At 40.8% G+C, this 24,981-nt stretch overlaps 4 protein-coding genes across 4 annotated transcripts; 2 read left to right on the top strand and 2 right to left on the bottom strand.

Moving 5' to 3' along the window:
- The first annotated feature begins 6,214 nt into the window (after positions 1-6,214).
- Positions 6,215-12,165, top strand: si:dkey-251i10.3 (uncharacterized protein LOC553498 homolog). The gene is made up of 15 exons (XM_047043211.1): positions 6,215-6,717; positions 7,105-7,192; positions 7,299-7,369; positions 7,501-7,565; positions 7,683-7,831; positions 8,313-8,468; positions 8,607-8,726; positions 8,844-8,938; positions 9,018-9,141; positions 9,232-9,309; positions 9,490-9,874; positions 9,982-10,442; positions 10,540-10,715; positions 11,159-11,258; positions 11,378-12,165. The coding sequence occupies exons 1-15, from the start codon at positions 6,710-6,712 to the stop codon at positions 11,669-11,671; spliced, it is 2,370 nt and encodes a 789-aa protein (XP_046899167.1). The 5' UTR covers positions 6,215-6,709; the 3' UTR covers positions 11,672-12,165.
- A 136-nt stretch (positions 12,166-12,301) lies between these two features.
- si:dkey-251i10.2 (uncharacterized protein LOC562682 homolog) lies at positions 12,302-14,427 on the top strand. The gene is made up of 5 exons (XM_047043241.1): positions 12,302-13,081; positions 13,508-13,620; positions 13,762-13,871; positions 13,996-14,060; positions 14,167-14,427. The coding sequence occupies exons 1-5, from the start codon at positions 12,889-12,891 to the stop codon at positions 14,277-14,279; spliced, it is 594 nt and encodes a 197-aa protein (XP_046899197.1). The 5' UTR covers positions 12,302-12,888; the 3' UTR covers positions 14,280-14,427.
- Positions 14,428-14,998: 571 nt separating this feature from the next.
- On the bottom strand, positions 14,999-17,386 carry si:dkey-251i10.1 (uncharacterized protein LOC100038774 homolog). The gene is made up of 4 exons (XM_047043232.1): positions 17,133-17,386; positions 15,813-16,299; positions 15,571-15,711; positions 14,999-15,436 (listed from the first exon to the last, which is right to left on the bottom strand). The coding sequence occupies exons 1-4, from the start codon at positions 17,241-17,243 to the stop codon at positions 15,279-15,281; spliced, it is 897 nt and encodes a 298-aa protein (XP_046899188.1). The 5' UTR covers positions 17,244-17,386; the 3' UTR covers positions 14,999-15,278.
- A 2,720-nt stretch (positions 17,387-20,106) lies between these two features.
- Positions 20,107-24,969, bottom strand: LOC124482732 (pre-mRNA 3'-end-processing factor FIP1-like). Its single transcript, XM_047043217.1, has 16 exons — positions 24,631-24,969; positions 24,330-24,372; positions 24,166-24,229; positions 23,935-24,044; positions 23,680-23,738; positions 23,465-23,575; positions 23,198-23,325; positions 22,700-22,836; positions 22,475-22,574; positions 22,153-22,291; positions 21,890-21,913; positions 21,447-21,504; positions 21,299-21,339; positions 20,950-21,127; positions 20,658-20,834; positions 20,107-20,507 (listed from the first exon to the last, which is right to left on the bottom strand). The coding sequence occupies exons 1-16, from the start codon at positions 24,722-24,724 to the stop codon at positions 20,393-20,395; spliced, it is 1,578 nt and encodes a 525-aa protein (XP_046899173.1). The 5' UTR covers positions 24,725-24,969; the 3' UTR covers positions 20,107-20,392.
- Between the last annotated feature and the right edge of the window lie 12 nt (positions 24,970-24,981).

The raw sequence follows: 24,981 nt of genomic DNA, 5'->3' as shown, positions 1-24,981 counted from the left end.
TATATTATGTATTGAACAGATAAGTTGTTCTACCTTTGTTCATGAAAAGAAATTCTTAAGAGAAGCAATTTTCCTATTGGCGAGCATCTTTGTCGAAACATGGAAAGCAGTTTGGAATTTGAATTCAATTTGTGTAGCAAAGGCCAGACTACACTGTTTGCACATTCCATGTGGAGAAACATTCCTACTTTTAGTCTGGCGTGACTTAACATAACTTTATGATTTGTTATTTGAAACTATTTAAGAAATAGTGTGATGCCTTTGACCTTACAAGGACAACTTGCCTAACTTATTTACTATCGGCTTATTTCGCATATTCCCCTTTAAGACCACTAAAATCTATGGTCCAGCTTTGTGTCGGTGTTACCATTGATCCCAAGATCCTTAGGGTCCGGCTGAGAATCAGTCAAGATTCTGCTGAGGTGATGCTGTTATATACATAAAAAATCCCTGTTTGTACCAGGCTCATATAAATTACTAACAAATGCCAGTCTACTCTTAATTGGGGTATAATTTGACCGATTATAGATAAACTTATTTTCAACAGAATTCTCTAAATTAAGGTCCCAACATTACTTTACAAATGAAACACTTTGGATGATGGTCATTTATTAGTCTCTCGTGCTTATCTCGTGCCCCAAAAACAATTCCTGTCTGTTGTAAGACAAAGCAATGTTCACAGTGTGGCAGTAATGTTTTTATTACATTTGACCCATTTTTGCCAAATAGGTTTGGTACACACGTGTGAAAATGTTTCTGTATACACTTTTGAATCTGGTCTAAACTGTTAATGCTTTCAGTACTTCATTACAATGAAAAACACAGCTTAATTTACTATATATTTAATTGCAGTCTCTTCTGAGGTGTAGTGGTGGAAGTCAAATTTGTCTGTTGTGCAATTGGACCGCACATAATAAGAGGTTAACTGTTAAATCAGCTGACGTTTGTTTTTTTTGACGTTTGTTTTGTTTTAACACCAAAGAATGGTAATAATGCTACAGTGTCTGAGAAACACAAATAACATCTATTGTGTAAGTGATAAGACTATAAAGATGTGAGCTCCAACACATTTGTATACGCGTTCCAATCTAGAAAGTAAAATCTTCACTTTATTCTCAAGGCAGAGTATTTGTGAACATGCGGCGGGGTTTCATCCTATGATCACTATTGGTAGACAGTAGTTTAGTAGTTGTGTTATTAATCAAAATAGCTTTTTATAATAAATTTTGCAAAACATGAAATAAACCTGACACATCGTAGCTGTGATGTAAAACTATAGCATGTTATAACATGTATAAGATTGTAAATGTTGCATTGTTCCTCTGCTTAAAGGTAATACTCAATATTGATTAGTTATCCTCTTTACACACAAACATACACACACTTAACCTATCAATTTAGACCTTCCCAATGTGCACTTGATTATGTTTGATCTGTTTGTTGTTCTATAATCTTTATGTCTATTATTCCAGTTTCCAGAAGTTATTTTTATGAATGATCGTTAGTCATTATTTTCTATTTTCATAAACTCTCCTACAAACAAAATGCACTGGATTGGTGGAAGAGTGACACTAAATTTATGTGCCATGCACAATTAATATTTTGCCTATTGATCCCCAACAAATCATTGCTAAAATGTTATTCCAACAAGGTGGAAAATATAATAAATTTGTTACGTTCTTCTTTTTTTCATATTTTGAGATGGACCAAGATTTTTATTTTTGCACATATTTGTTTATTGGTTTTGCAATACATTATTTGCCATTGTTAAAAAAACAGGAAGATATAACTACTTTCCTACAATAAATAATCAAGACACTGCAAAAATGATTAAATCTGATTGATCCCTCAATAAGATGCCGCCTCAATATATTACTGATCCCAATAATTACGGCTAAAACAACCAAACAATATGCTGATGTTACTATTAGTGAAGTTATATTTACATCCTAATTATGTGGACCAAATTTTATATCAGTTGATTTAATAGATGATAAGGATACGAAATAATAATATATTTTTGTAATAACAATAGTTCATATCAATGAAGAATGTAAACCCCTTGGCAAATATTCAAAATTTGAAATATGATTAGTATGATCTGGTAGGATTTATTAATTATTGTTGAATAAAGATGTGTCTTAAAGGCTTAGACATAATACTATCCATTCATTGACAGAAATCAAATTAAAAACGTCAGCTTGCTTCTAGATTTATGATAGGAAAGACACACTTTCAAGCTTTTGGCTGCCATATATTGTTTGTTTTTTGGTTGTTCAAGAAAAAAATGCACTTGGATTGATCTACGAGGCACACGCATGTATCTTAGCATCTTTTGTTAGACTTGTTGCTTGCTTTGGCTTGCTTTTTTTTATCTCCTTCATTATTTCAAATATTACAGAAAGAACTTGGCAGAAATGCAGCTGTTGTAGTAAAGGTAGTTAACATCACAACTACGCAACCTTGACATATATGCTGCAGTAATGTGTGTGTGTGATCTTCTTTGTGTATGTTCCAAATTGGTTTGTACCTTTATTATTGTTATGAAACCTTTTTTTATGTGATGACTGCTGTTTTGAAAGGGGGGGGAGTTTTTGTAACATACTGTATGTGCAAGGAAGTTTTATACTTTGACAGTCAAACACTGGACTGGAGTGAGTTTTCCAACATTTTCAAGTTGAGAGCTATTCATATATAAGAGACGTGAACCAACTGCACAGACTACAGCCTTATGACAGTTGTTACCTGAAAGATGATGCAGACACCATGCTGTAGTCACCGTTAAAATGGTGACTAAAATGGCTACATTTTTCTGCTCTTTAAAGGGGTCTTTAAAGGGAAGAAGCACCCATTAAATAATTTCTTATGTCTTCCCATTCAGGCTGTAAAGTCATGCAGACAGCTGACAGTCCATATCTGGTGTTTTGAACTGGTATAAACAGCCTATGGCTAATGTAGAGGAGATGATTTGGTGAAGAACATTTGTGATAAGGTTGCATTGTCTGAGAGATGCTCAAATGGGGTGCCCTCTCTGTCTAATGGTGGATGTTTTGGTTAGAGAAAGAATTGACCTAAGAAAGAGGGGAATAAAAATATTTATTGAGTGAACATTCCCTTTAATTGCAATCGTAAATCATTTTGTAAATTGGTTGTCTTGACAAACAGTTCCATTGCCTTGTTTAAAAAAAATTGTATTGCAGTACTAAAGCTATTTCTAAATTCCCATAGTAGATGACTGTTCTCAAGAGCATAGTAAAATATCAAAAGGGATACCACTTAAAAACAATGATAATTATAATAATAATAATTGAAATAACCACTTGTGTGTGTTGTCTTATAAGTCAACCAAATATGACAGTTGAACCCTGTTATGACCTACTCTATGTCAACTACCACTTCTCAAACCAGAAAATAGATTTGCATTAAACTTATTTTGGTCTTCATTTATGAAAGCAATATAATACAGATAAATTGACATATTCTGAAAGCCAGAGCTTCTGAAATAAGAGAGACGTCTGTGCACAGGGTAATGCTGTGTAAACAGTGATATTTGAAAAGTTTGTATATGATTTATTTTATGTAAAGGTACAGAATGGAAGTATGTTGTCTTTTAGACGCACATTATGAATTTGGACACGCACATGTTTGTTGGCTTTTAGTTTGTTCGTTTGACCAATCACAAAGGTCCAGATCCTAGGCGCATAAGACACTGTTTCCTCTTGTGATTGCTTTTGACAAATCAAACTGTTTGGGAGAGAGACAGGAAGGGATATAGTCACAGGATGCCCCATAAATATGGACTAATGTGGATTATATGGTGGCAACTGAATAAATGGTAACATATGAAACTTCCCCAATGCTACAACATACAATTTTCACAAATTCCTTTAACTGTGCTCAAAAAACTTAGAGTGCATGTTTCTGGGACGTTGAATTTAGAGGTTTTAAAATTGAAAGAATAGACATTTCTTAAAACTAATGGAAAATGCACCGTTCCTTGAATATTGTAACATGAGTCATCCAAAGAATTTGTATCCACCAAAATATATCATACCCATAATTGTCCGTGAGGTTGATAGTGGGTAGACTATTGTTGATGTCTGCATTATGTTGACTGATAACTGTAAACCATCAATAATTTATAACAGCAATCATGGTTAATACTTTTATTATCTGGAAAAAGTAGCTTTCCTGTTTTCACCGCTTTGTGGTGTTGTTGAAAGATGTGGCAGTTTGTCTAAATATGTTGCGTGTTAGAGGAAGCATACGTATGTGCCTTCTTGTAATCTCCTTGGTGAGCTTGTTATTTTTGAGAAGCTGAAGTCAGCCAATTGTGTTTGCACTAAAACCAAATTGCTTTTGTGATGTAGGCTACTTAAACAAGCGTGTTGCGTCACTTTAACCGTACAGTATGCATGAGGGTGAAATTGGCAAAGTCCTAGGGCTAGAGCTCATCTGTTGATCTGTTATCTAGTGCAGCTTAGGGAATCGTGTGAATATATCTCATCTTTGTTCAACATTCAGTTTTTGATTCCATCTCATTACCTTTCTGTTTCTCACAGAGAATGCTACACAGTGACAAGCATCTGTGGAGTATCCACTGTCAAAAAATGTGCAAAATAACATACAAAATTCAAATGTAACACTTTCTTTCAAACATGCGACAGCTAAACAACTACAGCTGAACAGCTCCAATATTGTGGTAGAGATATCCCTTTCGCCAGATCCATGGGAATGCATGAGTACAAGAGGTCGCCTCAAGACTATTGGTCAAATACATTTTGGTTGTCTTTGAGAGTTTGTGTTGTTAACTTATTTTTGTTTGTTGAAATCTAAGAGAAAGGCCTTCGTGCTTTGAGTCTTACAAATGCACCTTAATCATGTCAGTCCAAGTGGAATAGGCTGGCTATGTAATATTTTTTGATTTAGCACCTTACTACACAGCATGTTTTCACTTTATGCCAGTTTTGCTATTCTTCCATGCATATGATTTACAAAATAAACCTTATATATTTTGTGAAAACGTTTAAAGGGATGTGCCAAAGTTTGGAGGCGATCTCCCAAGTTTTTATGCTTTTTATTTATCTTTCCTCCTTCAGTTATCACAATGGTATGTCAAACCTTTCCTATCAGTGTGTGAAAGCAAATTATTTCAGCAAACAGTATCATTACCTGCCATTTTTAACAGTAAGCCCTGTATTTCACGTATATTTACCAGTGATGTGTATTTGTTATTATAAAGAAAATAGCCGTAAAGCTTCATTATGTTACATAATATTGTGACTTTTTTCGAAAAACTGTGAAGACTTATCTTGCATATACTTTATACAGAAGTATTAAGCCTTAATACAAAAGACTAAAAAAAGTGTGGAAGAATAAACTGATTGTTGCTAAGTAAGGATGATTTTTGTAAATGTTACCAGCACTTTTTTTGTAATTTTCACTCTCTGAGGTATTGTACAAGTTCACGCTGTTTGTGAAGTTTGATTATGAAGGAATAAAAACTAGTACTTTCCTGTACTTCACAGAAAATTATATGGTCTGTTTTAATTTATTACCATGGCTACAAAAGGGTGAACATCAGTATTCTTACAGGCCACCACCACACATTAAATTATGTTTGGGCCACTGTTTGATGTGTTTTTTTTTTTTGCTGCTTTAGAGATCTTGACCACTGAATACTGATTGCTTAAGGAGTGTCAATGCAAATGCAAACTCTAGGACTGATGGGATTTAAAAAAAAAACTGAGAAATGGTTACAAGTGTGACCAGGTCAGACAGTGTGTGAAAGTTTAGTATGATTTTAAGTGTGTCAAGTTACCAAACAGGCTATGAAAACGTAGCTGATTCACAGACACGCCTAATTGTGTTAAATGATCTGTCATGATCAGCTCTGTTTTGAAAGTGAAGGGTCCTATGTTTAAAACAGTGTCTACAATCCGCCTCTGCGTTACAACATTAGCCTGAATAACAGCATATGAAAAACCTGAACAAAACTATAAATAACTTTATCCTAATTAGCACATTTGGGTTCTGTCGGTTAAGGTCATGACCACCACTCAGGTTAGAGGAGATTTGTGAAAGATAGGCTATATTATAACATTTGACTTGCTGAGTGAGGCTCTGCATTCTAAAAGAACAAAAACGTCTCGCTACACTTCATTAAATTGAAGCTGTATGTTTGCAGATAATAAATAGCCTTTAATCTGGTAAATCACATAAAGACAACAAATAGTTTATCGTGATTCATTGCCATGGTGAAGAGTTTTGAGTCGCTGCCTGAACCAACTCCTGGGTATACGAAATCAGTGACCTAGTATAGAAAACAGGGACCAGGGGTCGCTGTTCAGCAAATGTTAGGGTTAGGGTTACAGTTACGGTTCGAACATTTGCTGAACAGCGAGCCCTGATCAGTTTTCGATAGGTCACCGATTTCGGTACAACACCGGAAATAAAATAGCCTACGGTTTCACACTGTTCAAGATAGGCTACGTTCCGAATCCTACACAGAGATAGTGGGAAAGGTTGTAATTGAGGAATGTATTTTACGACAAGTACGTAAACGATGTAAAACGGCTTTCCGGCAGGAGTACTTCACATGTGGTAGCTAATGGAATACAATTCTAACCATTGAGGACTAGCTAGCCAACAACGTGGCTAAACACACAACATATATACCAACCCCGAATAGTGAAGAAACCCCTTCAAAATGGAAAGGTTAGTGAAGTTTTAGCTTGATGACTTTGTAAGTAAAGTGATTGCTAGATATTACAATTCCTTACTTAGCTACTGTACTGTAGATAATAACGACGTTGGTTAGCTCTGGACAACATGGTTCAGTTTTAGCAGAAGCATGAGTTTAAAATAATCTATAGGTATATATAAATCGACAAACTAGACGAGTTACATTCAGCAAACATGTGCACATCTTGGTGTATTCTATAACGTGCACGTTTGTCAACATGGCATGGGACTGGTTCCTGACAGATTAGTTCAGCACAGCCAAATTAGCTTGGTTTCATGGGATGGCAGAGTAGAAAACTCCTTAGCTGTATAAAACAACGTAAAAGACTACCACTAAGATATTTCTCTTTTCATGTGTAGTGATGGTGCGATGATTAAACAAGGAATGTGTGACGACCATGTGGAGAATCAGGCAGACCCCACCTGCATCAGCGCCAGTGAAGATGAGGTGAGTTCCTTACATATGCCAAATGCCAAGTTTAAAGTAAAAAAAACAAACTAATTAAAAAACAGTATGCATTTAAACATATTGTGCTCACGTTTTTGTCTCATAGGATGGCAGTGACGATGAGAGAAAAAACCGCAAGCTCCTGGAGGCTATCAGCTCACTGGGGGGAAAGAAAAGGTTTGAATTACAGAGGCTAAATGTTTTTTGCATGTACCAGCAAAAGGTTGACAAACACTAAAGCTTTACCATTTATGTGCTAATCTTCAAAGAAGTGTCACAACCAAAACCAATGTATTGTTGTTCCTTAGAAAGAAGCTTGCTGAACGATCTGAAGCTTGCATTCAAGTATCAGAGTTCACTGTCAATGCAGAAGGTAAAATCAAGTGCTTCAAAGAAGTGTTTCTTATCTACAACATTTCATAGGCAGTTATAATGTGACATAAGAATCATACAAGAAATGTTGCATGAAACAAAACATTTGTGTTTGTAGGTGAAGGAGAAAAAATCAATCTGTCTGACCTCATTGGTACTATGGACAAAACCACCGCTTCACTCTCCAAGACAAAGAAACAGCTTAGGAATCTTCAGAACAGTCACACTACCTTGGAGACACCCCTAAGCAAACAGGAAACACAAAAGGTCAGATCATGTCAACAAAGAATTCAATTGTAACACTTTAGATGAGCTCACCAAATTCATAATTTATTAACCAATTTGTTCCCATTAGTTATTGTTTATATAAAATGTATCATTAGTAAAGCATTTGTTCACACAGTTAGGGTTTGGGGTTAGGGTTTAGGGTTAAAGTTTTGGTTAACGTTTAGGGTTATGCTTTACTAATGCTTTACTAATGATACATTTTGTACGAACAATAAATAACTAATGCTGTACAAACCGTTAACTAATAGGTAACAAATTGGTTAATAAATTATGAAGTTGTTGAGCTCATCTAAAGTGTTACCAAATTCAATATTCAAAAAGATGAATCCCACCAAAATTAGACCATCCATTTTTTTACCAAAAGATAACATGTTTTAAAATGTTTCCTAACAATTAGTAAAGGATAAATATAGTACAATATTAGATTTTATAGAGTTACTCTTAAACACACTTCCAACAGATCCATAGAGATGTGGCTTTTGACAAAACCGCGAAAGAGGTGTCGCGATGGGAGAGTATAGTAAAACAGAACCGAAGGGCAGAGCAGCTGGTTTTCCCCCTGAACCAGGAGCCTTCTGGCCCAAAACGCATGGACCAGGTGGTGACTGGATGGAAGGTGAGTACAGTACATCGTGTGTGATTGTCTTGTGGTGTTCTCAGATTTAATCTCCCCATTCTGTAAAACCTTTGGCATATTTACCAATTCAATTGTTAAAAGGAGTAATAGTTATTTCCGACTTTGTTTGTGAAACAGGCTCAAACCCCACTAGAACAGGAGATCTTTAGCCTTCTGCACAAGAACAAGCAACCCATCCACCATCCTGTTCTTACACCCATGGAAGAGGCCTCCCTGGGAGCTATGAGTCTAGAGGAAGTTGGTATTCTCACCAAGCTTCACCCAGCCACAATCTCCCTGTAGTCAATACATTTCAAAAAATTAAGCTTTCATTTAGATTCTAGCTCTGAAGAACAACCTTTTCCTGTGTTTCAGGCGAAAGTACGCCGTGCAGAACTCCAAAAGGCCAGAGTACTGCAGTCATACTACGAAGCAAAAGCCAAAAGAGAAAGGAAGATAAAGAGCAAAAAGTATGTTTGACATCCCCTTCGTGTAGTATTCAATACAAGCTTTAGATTAAGACCAGTAAGGCAAATATTCTTTTTCCAGATACCACAGGGTACAGAATAAAGCAAAGCGTAAGGAGTTTCTGAAGCAGTTTGATGACATGCTTAAGACCGATCCTGCTGCTGCTCTGGAGGAACTGAAGAAGATGGAACTGTCTCGAATGCAGGTACAGTGAGAGATTCAAAATCTTTGCAGGATAAGAGATGAAATTGATACTGAAGATATGTATTAACTGAATAATCATCTCGTCTTACAGGAAAGAATGTCTCTGAAGCATCAGAACAGTGGCAAGTGGGCCAAGTCAAAGGCCATCATGGCAAAATATGATGAAGGGGTAATGATTTCATTTATAATTTGTATTGCTTGTACTTTTTGGGGTATTTTCCCATCAATCCCCATACTTACGGTTATCGTACTATCGATCCCTGTTGGTGGACGAGTTCAATTAGGAGTCCGTAATCTTACCCTGTATAGTCAGAAAACGACATTGACAAAATAATTGTTTGGCTCACAGGCTCGGAAAGCCATGCAGAGCCAGCTAGAGGTGAACAAAGACCTCACCCAGAAAGTGGTGGTAGTGTCCGAGGAGGAAGACGAGGACAAGGACAGCCCAGATACCCTGCCAGACTTTGTGAACGACTCGCAGTCGTCGCTGGACCCGGTGAATCCCTGGATGAGGGGAAAGCTTTCTGTCGAACCCACGGTGCAGGAGGCGGGTGAGGGCACGGAGGTGCCGTTGCTCACCCCTGAGGAGACGGCACACTCGGACAGCAAAGCGGAAAGTGAGCAGGAAGTAGAGGAAACTGAAGAGGAAGTGCTCCTTCGAGATTTTGAGACGAGGCGCAAGTTGCGGCGGACTGAGGTAGCTGACGGCGTAACTGCGTCTTTGGAAGACAAAGGTAAGCCTTGTTTCATGCCTCAAGTGGGTCATTATCTAGATCAATTATATAAGAGATGAATATACTGTCTCTCACGATGCGTAATACACCTGCTTTCCTCTTTACAGAAACACCAGAAGAGAATAAAGCCGAACAAGAAGTTGTGGAGATCTCTGACAGTGAGGAAGAGGACCTCTCTGAGTTCACCAGCCTTTACCAGGGGATAGCCAACAGCCAGCAGAAGTCCCAATCTCAGGAAGCACAGCCAGAACCAATACCAGGACCAGGGGCCGTTCCGACCGAGGAGGCTCCAGGCCTGCTGGAGGAGACCCTGGTAAGAATCAGGACCCTGGAGGATGTGGAGATGCTAAGTCAGAACCCCCTTGATATCGAAGGAGACCAACCATTACCTCCAGTGGACCAGAGCCCCAACATAGAGGAAACGGCCCTCCCATGTGGTACTCAGAAGGCTGGGAAAAAGATGAAGAGAAAGAGAGGGATTGACCCCAATGAGGTTCTGACCAAAGAGGCCAAAATGATCAAGGTCCCTTTGGTTCCCACGGCCGTGGAGGATGAGAACGGTGAAGAGGTAAAGTCAGTTTGCTCAGCAGGAAATCAGAATCAAAAATAAAATGGAAGCTCTTGTAAAGCTTGTGCACCATGTCTCCACACTCTTCTTTTCTAAGGAACAAAGGACCATCATCAGCGAGGCGTTTGCGGGGGACGATGTTGTCTCAGATTTTCTGAAGGACAAGAGGAAGCAGGAGGAGGCTGGGAAACCCAAGGTCGTGGACTTGACTTTGCCAGGCTGGGGAGAGTGGGGAGGTCAGGGCCTTAAAACCTCACGCAGGAAACAAAGGAGGTGAGGGATGAAAGATTGTACAGACATTTTTGCACAATGTGCTTTTTCACTTTTCTCTGACATTTCGACTGTGGGGTTACTACTATTATGACAAGTTGGAAGCAGAAATGAAAAATGATATGAGTAATAGCTGTAATAGCTGCTTTGGGTAGTAGAATTGTCTGTTTTGAAATGCGTTATCTGTGATGTTTTACTTCGTTATCTGTGATGTTTTACTTCGTTATCTGTGATGTTCTACTTTGGCTAAGATCCCTAATAAGATACTAATGTGTGAGAAAATGACTACTCCATTCAGACTGTTTTGGTTGTGGCTTTAACCATATATGGTTGGGAATGTGATCAAACATTGTCTGGGGATCATGTCCTAAACAATACAATTAGATGTAAAATACGTCAAATCAAACAACTTTGTGTCGCTCACTCAAAAAAAACGTTTTTTGTAGGTTCAGGGTGAAAGCAGCCCCACCTCCCCCAAGACGAGACGGGAAACTCCGTGCCATCATTATCTCTGAAAAGAGGGATTCGGCAGTCGCTGCACTCCAGGTACATTTCCACAACTAGTACCAGTACATTATTCAGGTCAAATATTCCAGCGTTTAGTAAGAGTATAGAATCAGACTACTGCTGATGTTTGGCTGCTCCGTGTCTCCCATCTCTTGCAGGTGAGTCAGCTGCCTTTCCCATTTGAGAATCCCGCACAATTTCAGCACACCATCCGTTCGCCTATCGGACGCACCTGGAATACCCAGCAAGTCGTGAGAAAGATCACCGCGCCCAAGGTGGTCACCCAGTTAGGTGCCATCATCGACCCCATCGCCCGTGAGGAGCTTATGAAGGGCCAAAAGCAGATGATCGCAAGGACAGGGCCAAACATTCCGCTGGAGTCAATCAAAGACGGTGTCAGTAAAACGTCTCAGAAACGCACGCAGAAGAAGAAGAAACGCACAAAGAACTGATTAGTTTCCTCCGCTTATGGCTGTCATGACGCAAACGTGAATGGGACGCCTAACCCTGATCATGATACCAAGGATGATTTACACGTTCTGTGGGGTAACATGGCCACCACGCTTACGATTTGAGAGCATTTACACCTGATTCAGCCTGCCAAGTAAGCTGTGATTTAGTTGGTCTTGGAGGAAAAGCAGGTTAAATTCTAGTGAGACGATGACCTCTTCTTGGAATGAAATGTCTGGCCACATATGTATGTTTTGTAATGCATCAGTCATGAGCGACAGTAAAACTATGTATGCCAGATTTTATGACACCTCAATATATTTTACAATACATTGTAATGAGCCAATTGGCTAATGGTGGTGGCACATCATTAATTCATTATTTACTTATAATTACATTTTTGATCTGTAAAATTAAATGCAGCTATAAATTAACCTTGCTATTGTATTTCTTTACTTTTGTGGCCCCTAAATCAAATCTGCTGTGGCACATGATTTTTCTTTATTGGGGGGAAAGAATCCAACTAACTGTTGTACAATTGTATACTTGAATAGCTCCTCTGCATGGGAACTAGTGATTCAAAACAAAAATATTCATTCCTGAGGTGTGTGTGGTGTGTTGTTTGTGAGGACGGAGTAGGTACCAGGGTTACAGCCAGCGTGAATTCTGATAGTGGATTTGAACCCCCCCCCCTCTCGTGTTACCATGTTGACTTTGAAACGTCTTCAATAATTAAACATTAGGTTGTAGTTCAGATCAGCTAGAGTGAACATTGCAATGGAAGGTTTTTTCATTCCACTTCTCCAGTTCTTAGTTATGTGGCAACATTACTATAGTGTTTTGTTTGTTGAACTTTTTCCAATTGCACAACTTTTCTACCAGTGTCCAGCAATATGTCCCTCAGAGCACGAGTCTGGTGTGATTAATTGTCATTTTTCATCGTGGTCATTGGACAACAAAGGTGGCTTTGTTGAGCCATCAAAAGAGTAAGGGGATGAACAGAATATTTGCAATTTTTCAGGAAATGGCGCTCACCTGACACCCATGTGAGTAAAGGGGTATAACGACTAAGGAGGGAGGAGACTGATGACCACATCAATCTTTTTTTCTTTTCTTGCAAGAGTGACTCAGCAGTTATATTCATCAAAAAGCCATTTTGTGAACGCCCTTCGGTATATGCTGTGGCATTGTGCATCTTCACTCCAATCACATTCTGAAGATGGAGGGATTACTGCCTGGTTTGGTCATCCTGCATGCGGTGTGCCTGGTCGCCGGCTTTCCTAATGGTGCTCCCACTTCTGCCTGTGAGGACATGATGCCTCGCCACGCTGGGGTCCAACCACAGCCCACTAGAGCGCCCTACGCCATCCTCACCAACTCAAAGACCTTTCAGCCTGGTCAGCCTATAACGGGTGAGATTATTAGAAATCAATTCAACAATCCGAATGTATAGTCATGTGAGCTTGTCAAATCAGGTCAGTAAGGCACAATGCAGTGTAAAAGGTGACTTTGGTCAAACTACCCTTGTCGAATGCCATGACCCGCAGATGACCATAATCTTAATGCATCTGAGAAACGACCACGCAAGTGGATTGTTCTTTTACAAGTTTAGATTATCTCGAGTCACAAGGTCTTTGGCCACTTTTCATTCTGTATTTAGTTTCGTAAAACACAACACATACATGTAGTGTCAGTATCTTGTCGTTCCATGAAATCAGTTGCATCACAATGATTATCAATTCACATGCCATGGATGTATCTTTTGAAACCCCAGACCGATGCTGATGTCATAATGATACCAATCGTGAACGTGTGTGTGCTTTGTTTGCCCCCACTAGTGATTATATATGGACCTGACTACAGAGGTGTACTTCTGGAGGCGCGGACAGAAACAAGCCCAAATGCCTTGGGAAACTGGCGTCTTCCCCCCCCAGATACTAAGTTTTTACAAGTGTGTTGTCTTCCAATGGGGCTCAGTTAGTCCAGGATTAGAAGTCATATAACTGACAAAGAAATTGAATCCGCCATCTGAAAAAAAACTGAGATTTCTGCTGGTCGGGGACTGATACGGTGTGTGGTTCTTTATCCAAAGTGTTCAGGCAACTCGCAAGGCGCTATCACCCATGCGAACACTAACCTGAAGGGCAATACAACGACGTTCTCCTGGATGCCACCCAGCACCATCAACTCTGTGTACTTCATGTTAGTACTTTCACATCAAATTCTTATTTTTCCATGTGTTTCCAGCGACAATCAATTCACAATCTAACAGAAAAATCTTCTACAGATTTTATCATGCTTCAATTAATTAAATGTCCTTTTATAGGGCCACGGTAGCTCAGCAACGAACCGTGTACTGGCTCAACATACGATCAGCATTTCTGACCAAAGGTAGGTATACTGGATGGATGAAATTAATTGTATTAAAGCCAGTCCTATCTTATGTTCGACTGCACATGGCAGGGCTGAACTCTAAGCTCCCTCTAATTCTCCTCAGGGGCAGAGGAGGGCATTGGTCTGGCTACGGGCGGTTGTCGGAGTATGGCCAGTGAGGGATTTATGGTGTTCTTAACTGCCTGTGTTCTGGTGTCACAGGTGCTGTTGAGGTAGTGGGATAAAGCACCAGTGAAAGTTAACACTGCACGTGTGCCTGAAAACTGCACCTTCAGAGATTGTTTTGTTACAGGTCGACAGGCAGAGGCTGGGAAATAATGTTTTCCCTTGTCTCGAGTATATTAAATCATCATGAAAAATGGTCTCCAGTGTTAGACTTCAATTATTGTATTGGTTTACTGTTGAAGCCTAAAGTAGTTTACCTTTGGAATGGCTTGAGAACTCATGAGCCGGGACACACCTACATGTCAAGACCTGTCCTGGGATCAAGTTAACGTTCATATGGCAAATTAACCACAGTAGACATCCCTGGCATGTTTGGCACATGACTCAGGTATGTGGGGACACTCAAACATGTCAACGCCCACTGTTACATTACTGGTATCGTTACACCCTTTAAAAACAAAAAAGGAAACGACTTGAAATGGGTCTATAGACCTCCGAACGGACATTTAACTCAAGAAGAAATGACATGTAGTTACCATCCCTTCCTGAATTGTAGTTGCAATGACACCTTCGTTTGACCATGGTCATAGTGAGTGCTAAGTAGGAGATAAGTCTGAGTAAATATAGCAGTAAGGAGCGTAATCCGCTTCATTATCCAATCAGTGCCTTTTCCACAACAGTAGCAGTGTAGCACGTTAGACCGGGTCGATATTACATGAACGGGGTGGGGGAAAAAAAAAGACAACTCAACGATTTTAATACAGGGTAGGTTTGTTCACCAGAATAAATTTATTCCAAGTTGTGATTACAAACAAACCTACTGAATGACAGAAGGAGGATGTTCAGATTTCTTTAACAGGAATGACATTGGTAGAGGTGTGGAACGTTTAAATGATAAAAGAAGCACAACTTACAGCAATCATCCGCAACTAGTCGTGTGACACTAGTTTGTTCCCATAAATAAGGCAGAATGCAGAGTCCATCAAAATGGAAAGTTGTTACATTTAGCCATTTCATGTAAAAGTTAGACAGATGTTAAAAAAAAGAAGTTTACATGACTTTCTTCAGCTCGTCGTACAATACCAGCACGAAGGCGCCACCCATGCCCCTGAGGACATTGGACCAGGCCCCCTTGAAGAAAGCCTTGCCTCCCTCGTCACGGGCGATCTTCTTCCAGCAGTCGATGGTCCCAGTGTACATGATGTCGGCTGTGGGAGGAGAAACAGGGGGGAGAGAGGAAAACAAACTTGAGAAAACGGGTGGGCGAAAACGGGGCCTGTCGACGGCCAACGCGAGATGCTTCTAGACGCTTCTGGACGCCCGCCGGCGACTTGGAACTCACCTCCTTTGCGGCCAGACTGCATCATCATACGACGACGGACAGTGTCGAAGGGATAGGACGTCAGGCCGGCTACGGCCGTCACACTCTGGGCGATCATCCAGCTCACCAAGATGGTGGCGTTCTTGGGGTCGGGCAGCATCCCTGCAGTTACAAGAGGCACAATTATTGATCAATAAGAAAAACAGTGACTCACATAGGCGGGGTTGAAATGCAGTGTTGCCCATCTCGACGTTAAACCTTACCTTTTGCTGTGTCGTAGATGCCAAAGTAAGCGGCTCTGTAGATGATGATGCCCTGGACTGACACATTGAAGCCTTGGTACAAGCCTTTCAGGCCGTCGGATCGGAAGATCTTCGCCAGGCAGTCGCCCAGGCCGTTGAACTCTCTGCCGGCTCCGGGCTTGCCCACGTCGGCAGCCAGACGGGTTCTGGCGAAGTCGAGGGGGTAGACGAAGCACAGGGAGGTGGCCCCGGCAGCACCGCCGGAGGCCAGGTTACCGGCGAAGTACCTCCAGAACTGGGTACGCTTGTCGACGCCATCGAGGAAGACCTTCTTGTACTTGTCCTTGAAAGCAAAGTTGAGGGCCTGGGTAGGGAAGTATCTGATGACATTGGCCAGGTTTCCTCTCCAGAAGGAAAGGAAGCCCTGTTCCTTGGGAATACGGGTCACACAGTCCATAATTCCCTTGTACTGCATATCTGCGGTGATTTGCTTGCTGGCATGCTGGACCTGTTGAAACAAAGCATTACAAGTTTACTATAACATGCGTTCCCACTTAACCAGTATACAGTGCTTTTAAGTTAAAAATCAACGTTTTTCTAGTGGCCTTCCCTTGCTATTACCTTGGCACCTTGCCAACTACATCCTCCACTAATGGGTCACTTCCAAGACTGATGTCAATCTACATCCGAAATAGGAAAGACTTAACTACGAGTTATAGGTCAACTCCCTCAAACGTTTCAATTCAACACCTACGGCACCCTTGAACACTGCTAGCTTGCAATACCAGTTCTTAGTTGTAACAGGATGTGCCTATACTAGCGATGACGCTAGCATGCCGGTTAGCCATTTAGCTATACGTGTTACTCGCTTAGCCAAGGGCCTACGACTGATCATCGGAAAACGGCTTTGTTAAAATCCTAAATTGCTTTCAATCTTGTCAGCTGCCACAAAGACAAATAGATCATAGAAGCCATTTAAGTGCGGGGCAATACTGCATCAATTTACGAACATGACAAGTCTTCCCTTGCCATTCTTCATGCCCTTTGTTAGCTAGCGCTGTAAGCTAACGCTAGCAGTCTCGTGTAGGTCATTCCACATCCCATGATGACCTCAAATTTGTGTAGGTGTCCATAGAAGGAAGATGCACACTAAATCAATCCGAAAGCCATTGAGGGAGATTCCATGCGTCTAATAAAGCACGTACAATCACACGAGTGTTGAAGTAATAAATATACCTATAAACCTGGTCAATGACAGCTAGGCTAACAATTCGCTAACAAGATCATGCTAGCGCTGAGGATGCTTGGCAGCATTCCGAAGGCCGGTCCGCGCATAGCTACCTGAAGGAGAAGCTTGACTCTCTCGATGGGAGCAACAGCCGTCTTGGAGATGGCAGCGGAGATGCCACCAGCCAAGAAGTCCTTGGCAAACGAGATCGCAGTTTCATTCATTTTTATGGTATTTTAAGTTGCCTTGCAGATATACAGTACAAACGATACCCCTACTGCCCTCAACAGCAGATGGCCTAAATACAGACGAAATGGCCGATTTTATAGAGACGCCGGATTTTTATCAAAGTAAGCGGATCGCGAGATATCGCGGGAACAGCGATCTGGCCATGCTATTGGTCCTTCTGGATATGGGCAGGGCCAATCTTCAGAGAATGGGTAAACTTGATTCAACTAGTTAATGCGCCGGTTACGCGGGGTTATGTTTTTGCTAGTTAACATCACCTTGAGTTATGCTCTGACCAGTGGAAGGGTACAAAGACTACTGTGACGCATCAGATATAATGTTGCACGGAGTTGACACCGTTTTCTGTGAGATACACCAAAAATCCTCTATGCAAAATCAATGAGAACACAGTGTTCTATTGCAGCCTTCTGCAGAAAAGAATGACGTGAAGGGTTAAGTTTCACTATTGGACAAACGTAGAATAAAGTAACCTACTCTTGCCGCAATAATAGTGGTCCAAAGACTCTTAACTGGGATTTGGGCAAGTAAGTTATAATAAATATATACATTGCTACCCTAATCTAATGGGAGCTAAAGAGTCAAGCCAAATTGATCAGTAACCCCGTAAGCTCCCCACCCACACCCACACCAAGATCTGATGAAGTTTGACAGGTGTGTACCAAGACACAAAAAAAGAAATGCTAAATGCATCTTCGTGGACACCATTCGATTCTACAGTTGGCGATATCAGGCCCGGTTTTTTCCCCTTCTCGTTTGTCTTTTGCTTTAACTCCAGGGGAGTGCTCTGCTAACTGTAAAATATCATAATGAGTCTATTCGTATCAGCAGGGAGGGATGTTTTATGAGTTACACCATGAACTCCCATTGAAACATATAATGGGTCCCAAAATTGTAGGCTATTCTATTCCTGCCTTCCTTGCCTCCATACTTTGAAAATGAATAAAAAATAGGTATTCGAGAGGAGATGAGAGAATGAAACAGGGGACCAAGGAAATGACGGACACTTCGTCCACTTCTGCATCACTGCTGATGCGGTCAATGCATACAATTATTGTAAGAAAATACATTCAAATATGAGAAACAGCGCCCCCGAATAACGTCCATCTCGAGTTTTATTGACAGTGGTTTCACAAAATAAGCAAAGGAGGAAAGCCCGCCTTGCAGAAAGCGATTGGCTAGAACATTACAAAGTTGAATGCTGCTCCACAATTAGAAAAGGACACTTCACTGGCAGATGAGCTGTCTGTGTCATCAGCGGGCTTCATTAACTTACACAGCATGTTTACTGCACGCAACCTTAAATTGTTTAACTGAAAATATCGTATCTATTGTATCTTTAACTCTTCCTTATCAATTTTGTTACCACAAACAGTTGACTATTACCGAGGAGTGCTTCGTTAGCCTACTATGCGTTCAGTAAACTCAACCTTACATTTAGTGGAATTATGGTCATGTTCAAATTGTAAATAGTTCCATATTTACAAAAAGGAAGCATACATGTTAAACTAAAATTGTAAATGAAAAAAACTGCTAACAACAAACTACTAGCCAACAAAAGAAGCAAATGGATGGAGCCTTTAACCTTCACATTCAGGAGCAAGGGAAAGTCGGTCTTAATGAGAAATGTAATTTCCGGTCAATTATTTCTTCTTCTGTGGTGTTTAATGGTGTTACATGTACACTACCGCCGCCTAGTGTACTTGGCATGACAGCTCTAACTACCTGCTGTCAGTCCAGTATCTTTTCAAGAAAGAAACAATGAAGATACCTCTCGTTTTGGCCCATTTTGCAACAATACACATGCCACAGTACAAAAGTTATACTGACAGGTTGGATGTTTCCCTATCATGAATAATTGTTAATGTAACCAGCTGTTGTGACAACAGTGCAACCCCTTCTTCCATTCTTTCTCAATCCCCTGACCTGCCTGGCCCAACTCTTGCCTAAATCCTGTTTAGGTGTTAGCTTGTCCACCCCATTCTCTCAGCTACTTGTGCTGGAACTTGAACTTTACCCTCAGCCCTGCTAGCCCAACCCAATACTGTATTTGTATCACCTCATACAGTGGGTTCTATATACTGTGGATGGTGAAGGACTGTAAACTATTTGGGAAATGATGTTTGTTCACAAATGTTGTGATGTTATATTTGATACCAAAGTCTCAAAACCTCTGTCAATCAGAGCAACGACACATGATCTTGGTTATTTACAAAAATGCCTCAAAGGCAGGCCCTCCTCTGTACAGTCATTGTATCAAACCCGCCTCATATTAAATAAACGGTTGTGATTGGCCCAAAACTATTAGGCCGAGTGGAAATGTGTTTGAATGGGGGAAGGGTGGCCAGACCTATCTGCCAAAGCAAACAAAACATGAGTTCACGTATTCATCTGGTTCCAACAACGTCCAATATAGCCTCTTAAAGCCTCCCAAAAAATAACCTTGGATATGGACCGCATGGCCATGTAAAAAACTATTGGCCTACTGGTAACTAACCCTGTTAATGGCTTGTTAATAGGATTGCATGAATTGACTGGGCTAGAAATAGTCCCACTAGACTTCTTCTCAGCCTCTCCATAGACCTAATTCCCTTTCCTCTGTTGCTCAGTCTGTAAACCAATAATTCATAATGAAAGGTGACTTGAATAAATATAAGCATCTACTGTTCACTGGGTCCATATCCTCCTTAACGATGATGTTTGTCTTTCTTTTCCTGGGTAATTGTGGAGGATGGACTAATCTGTTAAACAATGGCCGAAAGCAAGGACATGCAGTTGCAGTTAATGTTTCAGGTATTTCTGATGTGCTCAAGGGATAAAAAGACCAAACTATGATGTTTAGTTAAGATTCGGGACATTTATTCAAGACAGTGTACACTTATACATGATTATCGCCCTGTTTCTACAAGGTTAGTGTCAAAAGTAATAACAACAGTGTTAAAATTGATTTCTCTCCGTTGATATAATGCAGGATACAATTACAGCAAGAGAGTCAAAGATGGAGCTATCATGGGAATCTAAAGGAAATAACAAATGTATGGAACATTTTCAGTATCTAAAGCGTTCAGAGCCTGGGAAATATTCAACAAAGTTTGAAGTAGCCATGTAAGGACTGTAAGCAGCAGTTTTAGTCATTGTACTCCTCCAACATATCCACAAGGGCCTCCTTATCTCCTTTGATCCGTTTACTTTTCTTATGCTTGTGTCTGCGATGGCCGTCACCCTCATCATCATGCGGCTTACTGTAGAGAAAGCAGTGTTGGTTAGGATTAAACGATTGCTAAAACTGAATACATTCTTTGTTATTTACTCAAACATGGCTTACAGAAGACTGTGCAACATTATGAAACACAACGCGACATCGCACTACAGGTAATGCAACGTACGCTCACCGTTTGGAAGACTTGTGCTTGCTACTTTCCTCTTTGTCGCTATGTCGTCGCTCCCGCGAGGGCTCCTCCCTGTCCCGGCTTTGTCCACGACCGCTGTCATGAGCGACGTGGTAACTACAATCGTACTCCCGGTCGCCTTCTCGATCATGGCCGTAGTAGTGGTAACGGCCGTCCTCACTAGAACAGGAACAAACATCCGTCAGGAGAGATGCTGGGTACTCACCGACACGCAAGCCGTCAGGTATCCAGTATCTTTATCTTCAGTACCCAGTACATGTAAACGGAAACCAACTTATATTCACTGGTGGTGGGGGTATGGTCCCTCTCTCGATCTCTTTCCCTGTCTCTTTCCCTTTGGCCTTGATAGTCCCAACGACCACAACTGCCGTCCATGCTAGGCCCCTTGTCCATGGCTGAACCCCAGGACATTTGTGAGGATGTGACTGAAGGATAGTTGGTGAAACTGGAGTCTGAAAGACAATACATATTCTCTACTGTTCACTTAAATGAAAGGATTAGGTTCAACTATAATACCACAGACACGACATACCAACATGCATGACTGTTATCAATGACTTAAATCGTTGGTGATCATTGGTGGTTGTAAATAATAAAGTTAAGCCATTATGAGCCCTGCTTACCTCCACGATTGTATCCAAATAGAGGAGGAAGTGGTCTATTACTGTTACAAAACAAACAAACAAACATCTACTTTAGAATGGACTCATACATCGTAGGACTTACATCAATAAACATAAATATCAGTGTTGTAGCTTGATTGACACTCACCCATCGGCAGGGGGCATCATTAGAGTAGGCGGAGGAGCAAGAGGAGGTGGGAACAGACCTAGAAAAACACACATTAGAAAATTAGTTGCATCAAGTTCAAGTTCAAGTTCAAGTCTTTTATTTGTCAGGTGCACAGAGCAACACAAGGTTAGACTGGGCACTGAAATTCTTAAGACAAGACAACGCAAGCACTTGGCATAACATAACATATAAGTACACAGAACAAATTTACATCTTTGCTGAGCTTAGATAAGTGAACTTCCTAAATATACAGATAGCAATAAATAAACGACTATACTAACCCTAACACTAAAACTTCCTAAATTACAGATAACAATAAATAGTACGCTATACTAACCCTAATACACAAAATGAATCAATCAAAGAACTAGTACCAACAAAACAGGTCAAATACAGTAAACACTTTAGTGTTTGATACATACTTGCAATGGAAGGCGGAGGAATACCTGCATGAGGAGAACACACAAATACCACAGATGAGGGCATTTGTGACCGAACGCGGGTTTGATTCCGGCTAGGGCCATTCCTGCATTTCGGCCCCTACATTTCCTGTCTATTCTCTAACTATCTCTGTTCAATAAAGCCAAAAAAGGCCAAATATATGTATACTACACCGTAAATAAAAATATGTTCATACAAAATAATAGACCAGGACTCATGGTGCTGTTTAAGGATTGGACCGTACCTGGAGGTGGAACAGGACGTGGCATCCCAGGTACAGATGGAGGGGGATGGAGGAAGTGTGGAGGGGGCAAGCCTATGGAAGAAGGAGGCGGTCCTGTTGTAGGGACAATGGATTTTGGCTTCATGTGGTCTCCAAGTACCTGTAGAAAAGTTGTGGATGAGATCTCAGAAGTAAAAGGGTACACAATGACACAGCAAAATAAAATGCATTCGTGTGCACTCATCCTTGCGAAATTATGCTACATTGGAATAGAAAGTTGCATTCTGTTTTGTATTAGGTTGACATGTTCATACATTTACTTGCGGCAGTGCCCTAGACTAACCTGAATAGGGTTCTGTTCCTGCATTTCTCTCCTTCGTCCTTCAACTCGTCGAATGGCTTCTGTGTTTCCGCCAATCACGTCGATTGTTCCACCCATTTTCCTGTAAAGACATGACACACTGTGTCATATTATACAACATGCACATGTCAAAAGCTTTTTTGCAAGTGTAAAAAGGAGGCCGAAATTCACACTTTTGCAAAAAGATAAGTTTTGTTAGTGTCTCACCTGTTTGGCGGCGGTCCTGCCTTCAGCCTGTTAGTGGTGAGGGCCGTGACTGAAGGAGGAGGGAAGTCTGATTTGAAGTCATTTTTCACAGATGGTGCTTCTGTGTCATCCAATGTGGTTACCCTTGCCTGTGGAACCTAAGGAAAGGGAAAAAAGGATGTAAAAACATGGACAAAGTGTCACAAAATGTAATACATTTCATTATAAATTCCAAACACTTCTTCATAAAAACACATAAGATAAGATAATCCTCTATTTGTCCCACAGTGGGGAATGCAGTTTGCAACAGCAGGGTACAGTACAGAACAGAGTAACAATTTAAAATATAGAAAATACAAAATATAAATATAGAAAAAAGAAAAAATCGACATAGACTTTGGGGCTACATTAATCCTTTTCACGCAGTCTTATCCTCAACTACACAAAGTTGTCAAAATGAAATGTTTTGGTGATCAGCCGGGTATGAATAGGCAACAGGTTTTAGTATTTCGAACTCACTGTCATCTTGTCTAAACTGAGTAGGATGCTGGGCCCCAGGCCAAGCTGTAGTCTGCGCTGTTTCTCACAGTAGCCTTTCCATGTCTCCTCGTTGAAACCATAGTTGAAGTAGTCTGAGAGGTCAGCACCTGAAAATAAGACAACACATTGAGCCTGAGGATTGGTTCAGCTGTGGAGGCGACGATCTAAAATGGCATCACAAAAGAAAACCAGTTGCCGATGAAGGTGTTAGAAAGCAAAAGCAATTCAAGTTCACATAATCCATACCTGGCTTCTTCCATGGTTTGTCTTTCAAGATGTCTGTTTCTGGTTCAACAACTGGCACTATGTTATAGCCTGTGAGTAACTCTGCATTGATTCCTTTGGGTGGTAGCTTGACTTGAAAAACACAACACGATTAGAATGAACCAGTAAACAAAAAAGGTTTTGATCACCTTTCTTTGTGTCGTATGGGGGTTTAACAACATGAGGAGGTCACTCACTTGTTGTGGTTAGACCATAGCCTCTAACTGGCTTTAAGTTGAGATTCATTGCTGGTCCCCTACAGAGTTTGGAAGACAAATACACTCATCAATCAAGGGAGATGCTGCCCTAGTATTTGAATTCCTAGATCAACTGAAATAGTCGTTTTGAAGATTATTTTCAGAGGAATTACTATCGCATGGTGATTTTAGGGATTACTGGTACAGCGAAAGAATGTTCCAGGTGTCACTGTCTTCGATTACAGGATCCCTCACATGTAGGATGGAGCTCCCGTTTTTATGTTGCCAATGGTGACCTTCACGTCATCCTCATCATCACTGTCACTGTCCTCATCCTCTTCCTCACCTCCGGGAATGTTGGCGTCCTGTTGGATTTGTGTCATGTGTCAACGTGCCTGATTTTGCACACATCACATCAGAGACATATATTGAGTGTGATATAATACGCCGTGAAGTATTGCCAGGTCGATTAGGTGAAGGCCATGCCTGAGCGAGAGGCTGCTTCCCCCGGGAGTGGCCCATTGAGGTCGGCTGATAGGCATCGACAACCCTATAGGAGGTCAATGCAACACTGAAATAACCTTCATGTAATACAGCATCAGTCGGTCAAGCTATGCCAGGTATCCTTACAATCAGAAAGTAATACCTACGCAGGGATTTCACCCGAATCATTTGCTCTCTTAGAGGGTTCCTCTGGAAAATAAAAAGGAAAACATTGAACATTTAGGTGGCATTTCAAAGTCATTACATGGATGGTTGGCATAGACCGGTAAAACTATCGATTAGAATAGAAGCGAGTTATGCATTGCCTAGGCGCATTTAGAAAATAATGCACTAGTGTCATGCATGAGAATAATATGCTCCACATTTCATTTAAATAGGCTACATAACTGGGCATCCACTTCCCTCTTGTTGCGCAAGAGAACGTCACCGCTAGCTAGACATAATCACCCCCATAAAGCCATTGCTCCTCATCTTCAACCTGTTCTGGCTCTGTCAACGAGACCACAGATTCTAATACTGTCACCTCGGTCAGGTTAGTCATGATTTATCCCGAGGAAATATGGGTAGTCCAAATGTCTCTGTTGCAGTTTTCGATCTTATCCTGCAGCCAGTCTTTGATGGTGCATTTCTATAAATAGTAACTTGTTATCACCAAAACGCACCATATCAAAATCGAGTTCAAATTGCATTAATTATATGCACTATCAAACTGGGATATAACTGTAGGCTGTATCTAGATGACAGACGGCTTTTCTCAACGCCCGCCTCCTCCAAAAAGGTGACATTCAAAAGACGAAA

Source organism: Hypomesus transpacificus, chromosome 20, assembly GCF_021917145.1.
Source record: "Hypomesus transpacificus isolate Combined female chromosome 20, fHypTra1, whole genome shotgun sequence".
NCBI lineage: Eukaryota > Metazoa > Chordata > Actinopteri > Osmeriformes > Osmeridae > Hypomesus > Hypomesus transpacificus.
This window is presented reverse-complemented; position numbering and strand designations above follow the sequence as displayed.

What these genes read in the sequence shown, in the direction of transcription:
- si:dkey-251i10.3 (XM_047043211.1), top strand. An exon ending in TCACTGGGGGGAAAGAAAAG is followed by an intron (nt 7,370 to 7,500) that starts GTTTGAATTACA and finishes GTTGTTCCTTAG; the next exon opens with AAAGAAGCTTGCTGAACGAT. An exon ending in CGGCAGTCGCTGCACTCCAG is followed by an intron (nt 11,259 to 11,377) that starts GTACATTTCCAC and finishes CATCTCTTGCAG; the next exon opens with GTGAGTCAGCTGCCTTTCCC.
- si:dkey-251i10.2 (XM_047043241.1), top strand. Translation starts at nt 12,889, where the DNA reads ATGGAGGGATTACTGCCTGGTTTGGTCATCCTGCATGCGGTGTGCCTG. An exon ending in GCCTGGTCAGCCTATAACGG is followed by an intron (nt 13,082 to 13,507) that starts GTGAGATTATTA and finishes TGCCCCCACTAG; the next exon opens with TGATTATATATGGACCTGAC. An exon ending in ATCAACTCTGTGTACTTCAT is followed by an intron (nt 13,872 to 13,995) that starts GTTAGTACTTTC and finishes GTCCTTTTATAG; the next exon opens with GGCCACGGTAGCTCAGCAAC.
- si:dkey-251i10.1 (XM_047043232.1), bottom strand. Translation starts at nt 17,243, where the DNA reads ATGAATGAAACTGCGATCTCGTTTGCCAAGGACTTCTTGGCTGGTGGC. An exon ending in GAGTCAAGCTTCTCCTTCAG is followed by an intron (nt 16,300 to 17,132) that starts GTAGCTATGCGC and finishes TTGTTTCAACAG; the next exon opens with GTCCAGCATGCCAGCAAGCA. An exon ending in CATCTACGACACAGCAAAAG is followed by an intron (nt 15,712 to 15,812) that starts GTAAGGTTTAAC and finishes TTGTAACTGCAG; the next exon opens with GGATGCTGCCCGACCCCAAG.
- LOC124482732 (XM_047043217.1), bottom strand. Translation starts at nt 24,724, where the DNA reads ATGACTAACCTGACCGAGGTGACAGTATTAGAATCTGTGGTCTCGTTG. An exon ending in ATGATGCCCCCTGCCGATGG is followed by an intron (nt 21,340 to 21,446) that starts GTGAGTGTCAAT and finishes GTTTTGTAACAG; the next exon opens with TAATAGACCACTTCCTCCTC. An exon ending in CCCACCACCAGTGAATATAA is followed by an intron (nt 20,835 to 20,949) that starts GTTGGTTTCCGT and finishes TTCCTGTTCTAG; the next exon opens with TGAGGACGGCCGTTACCACT.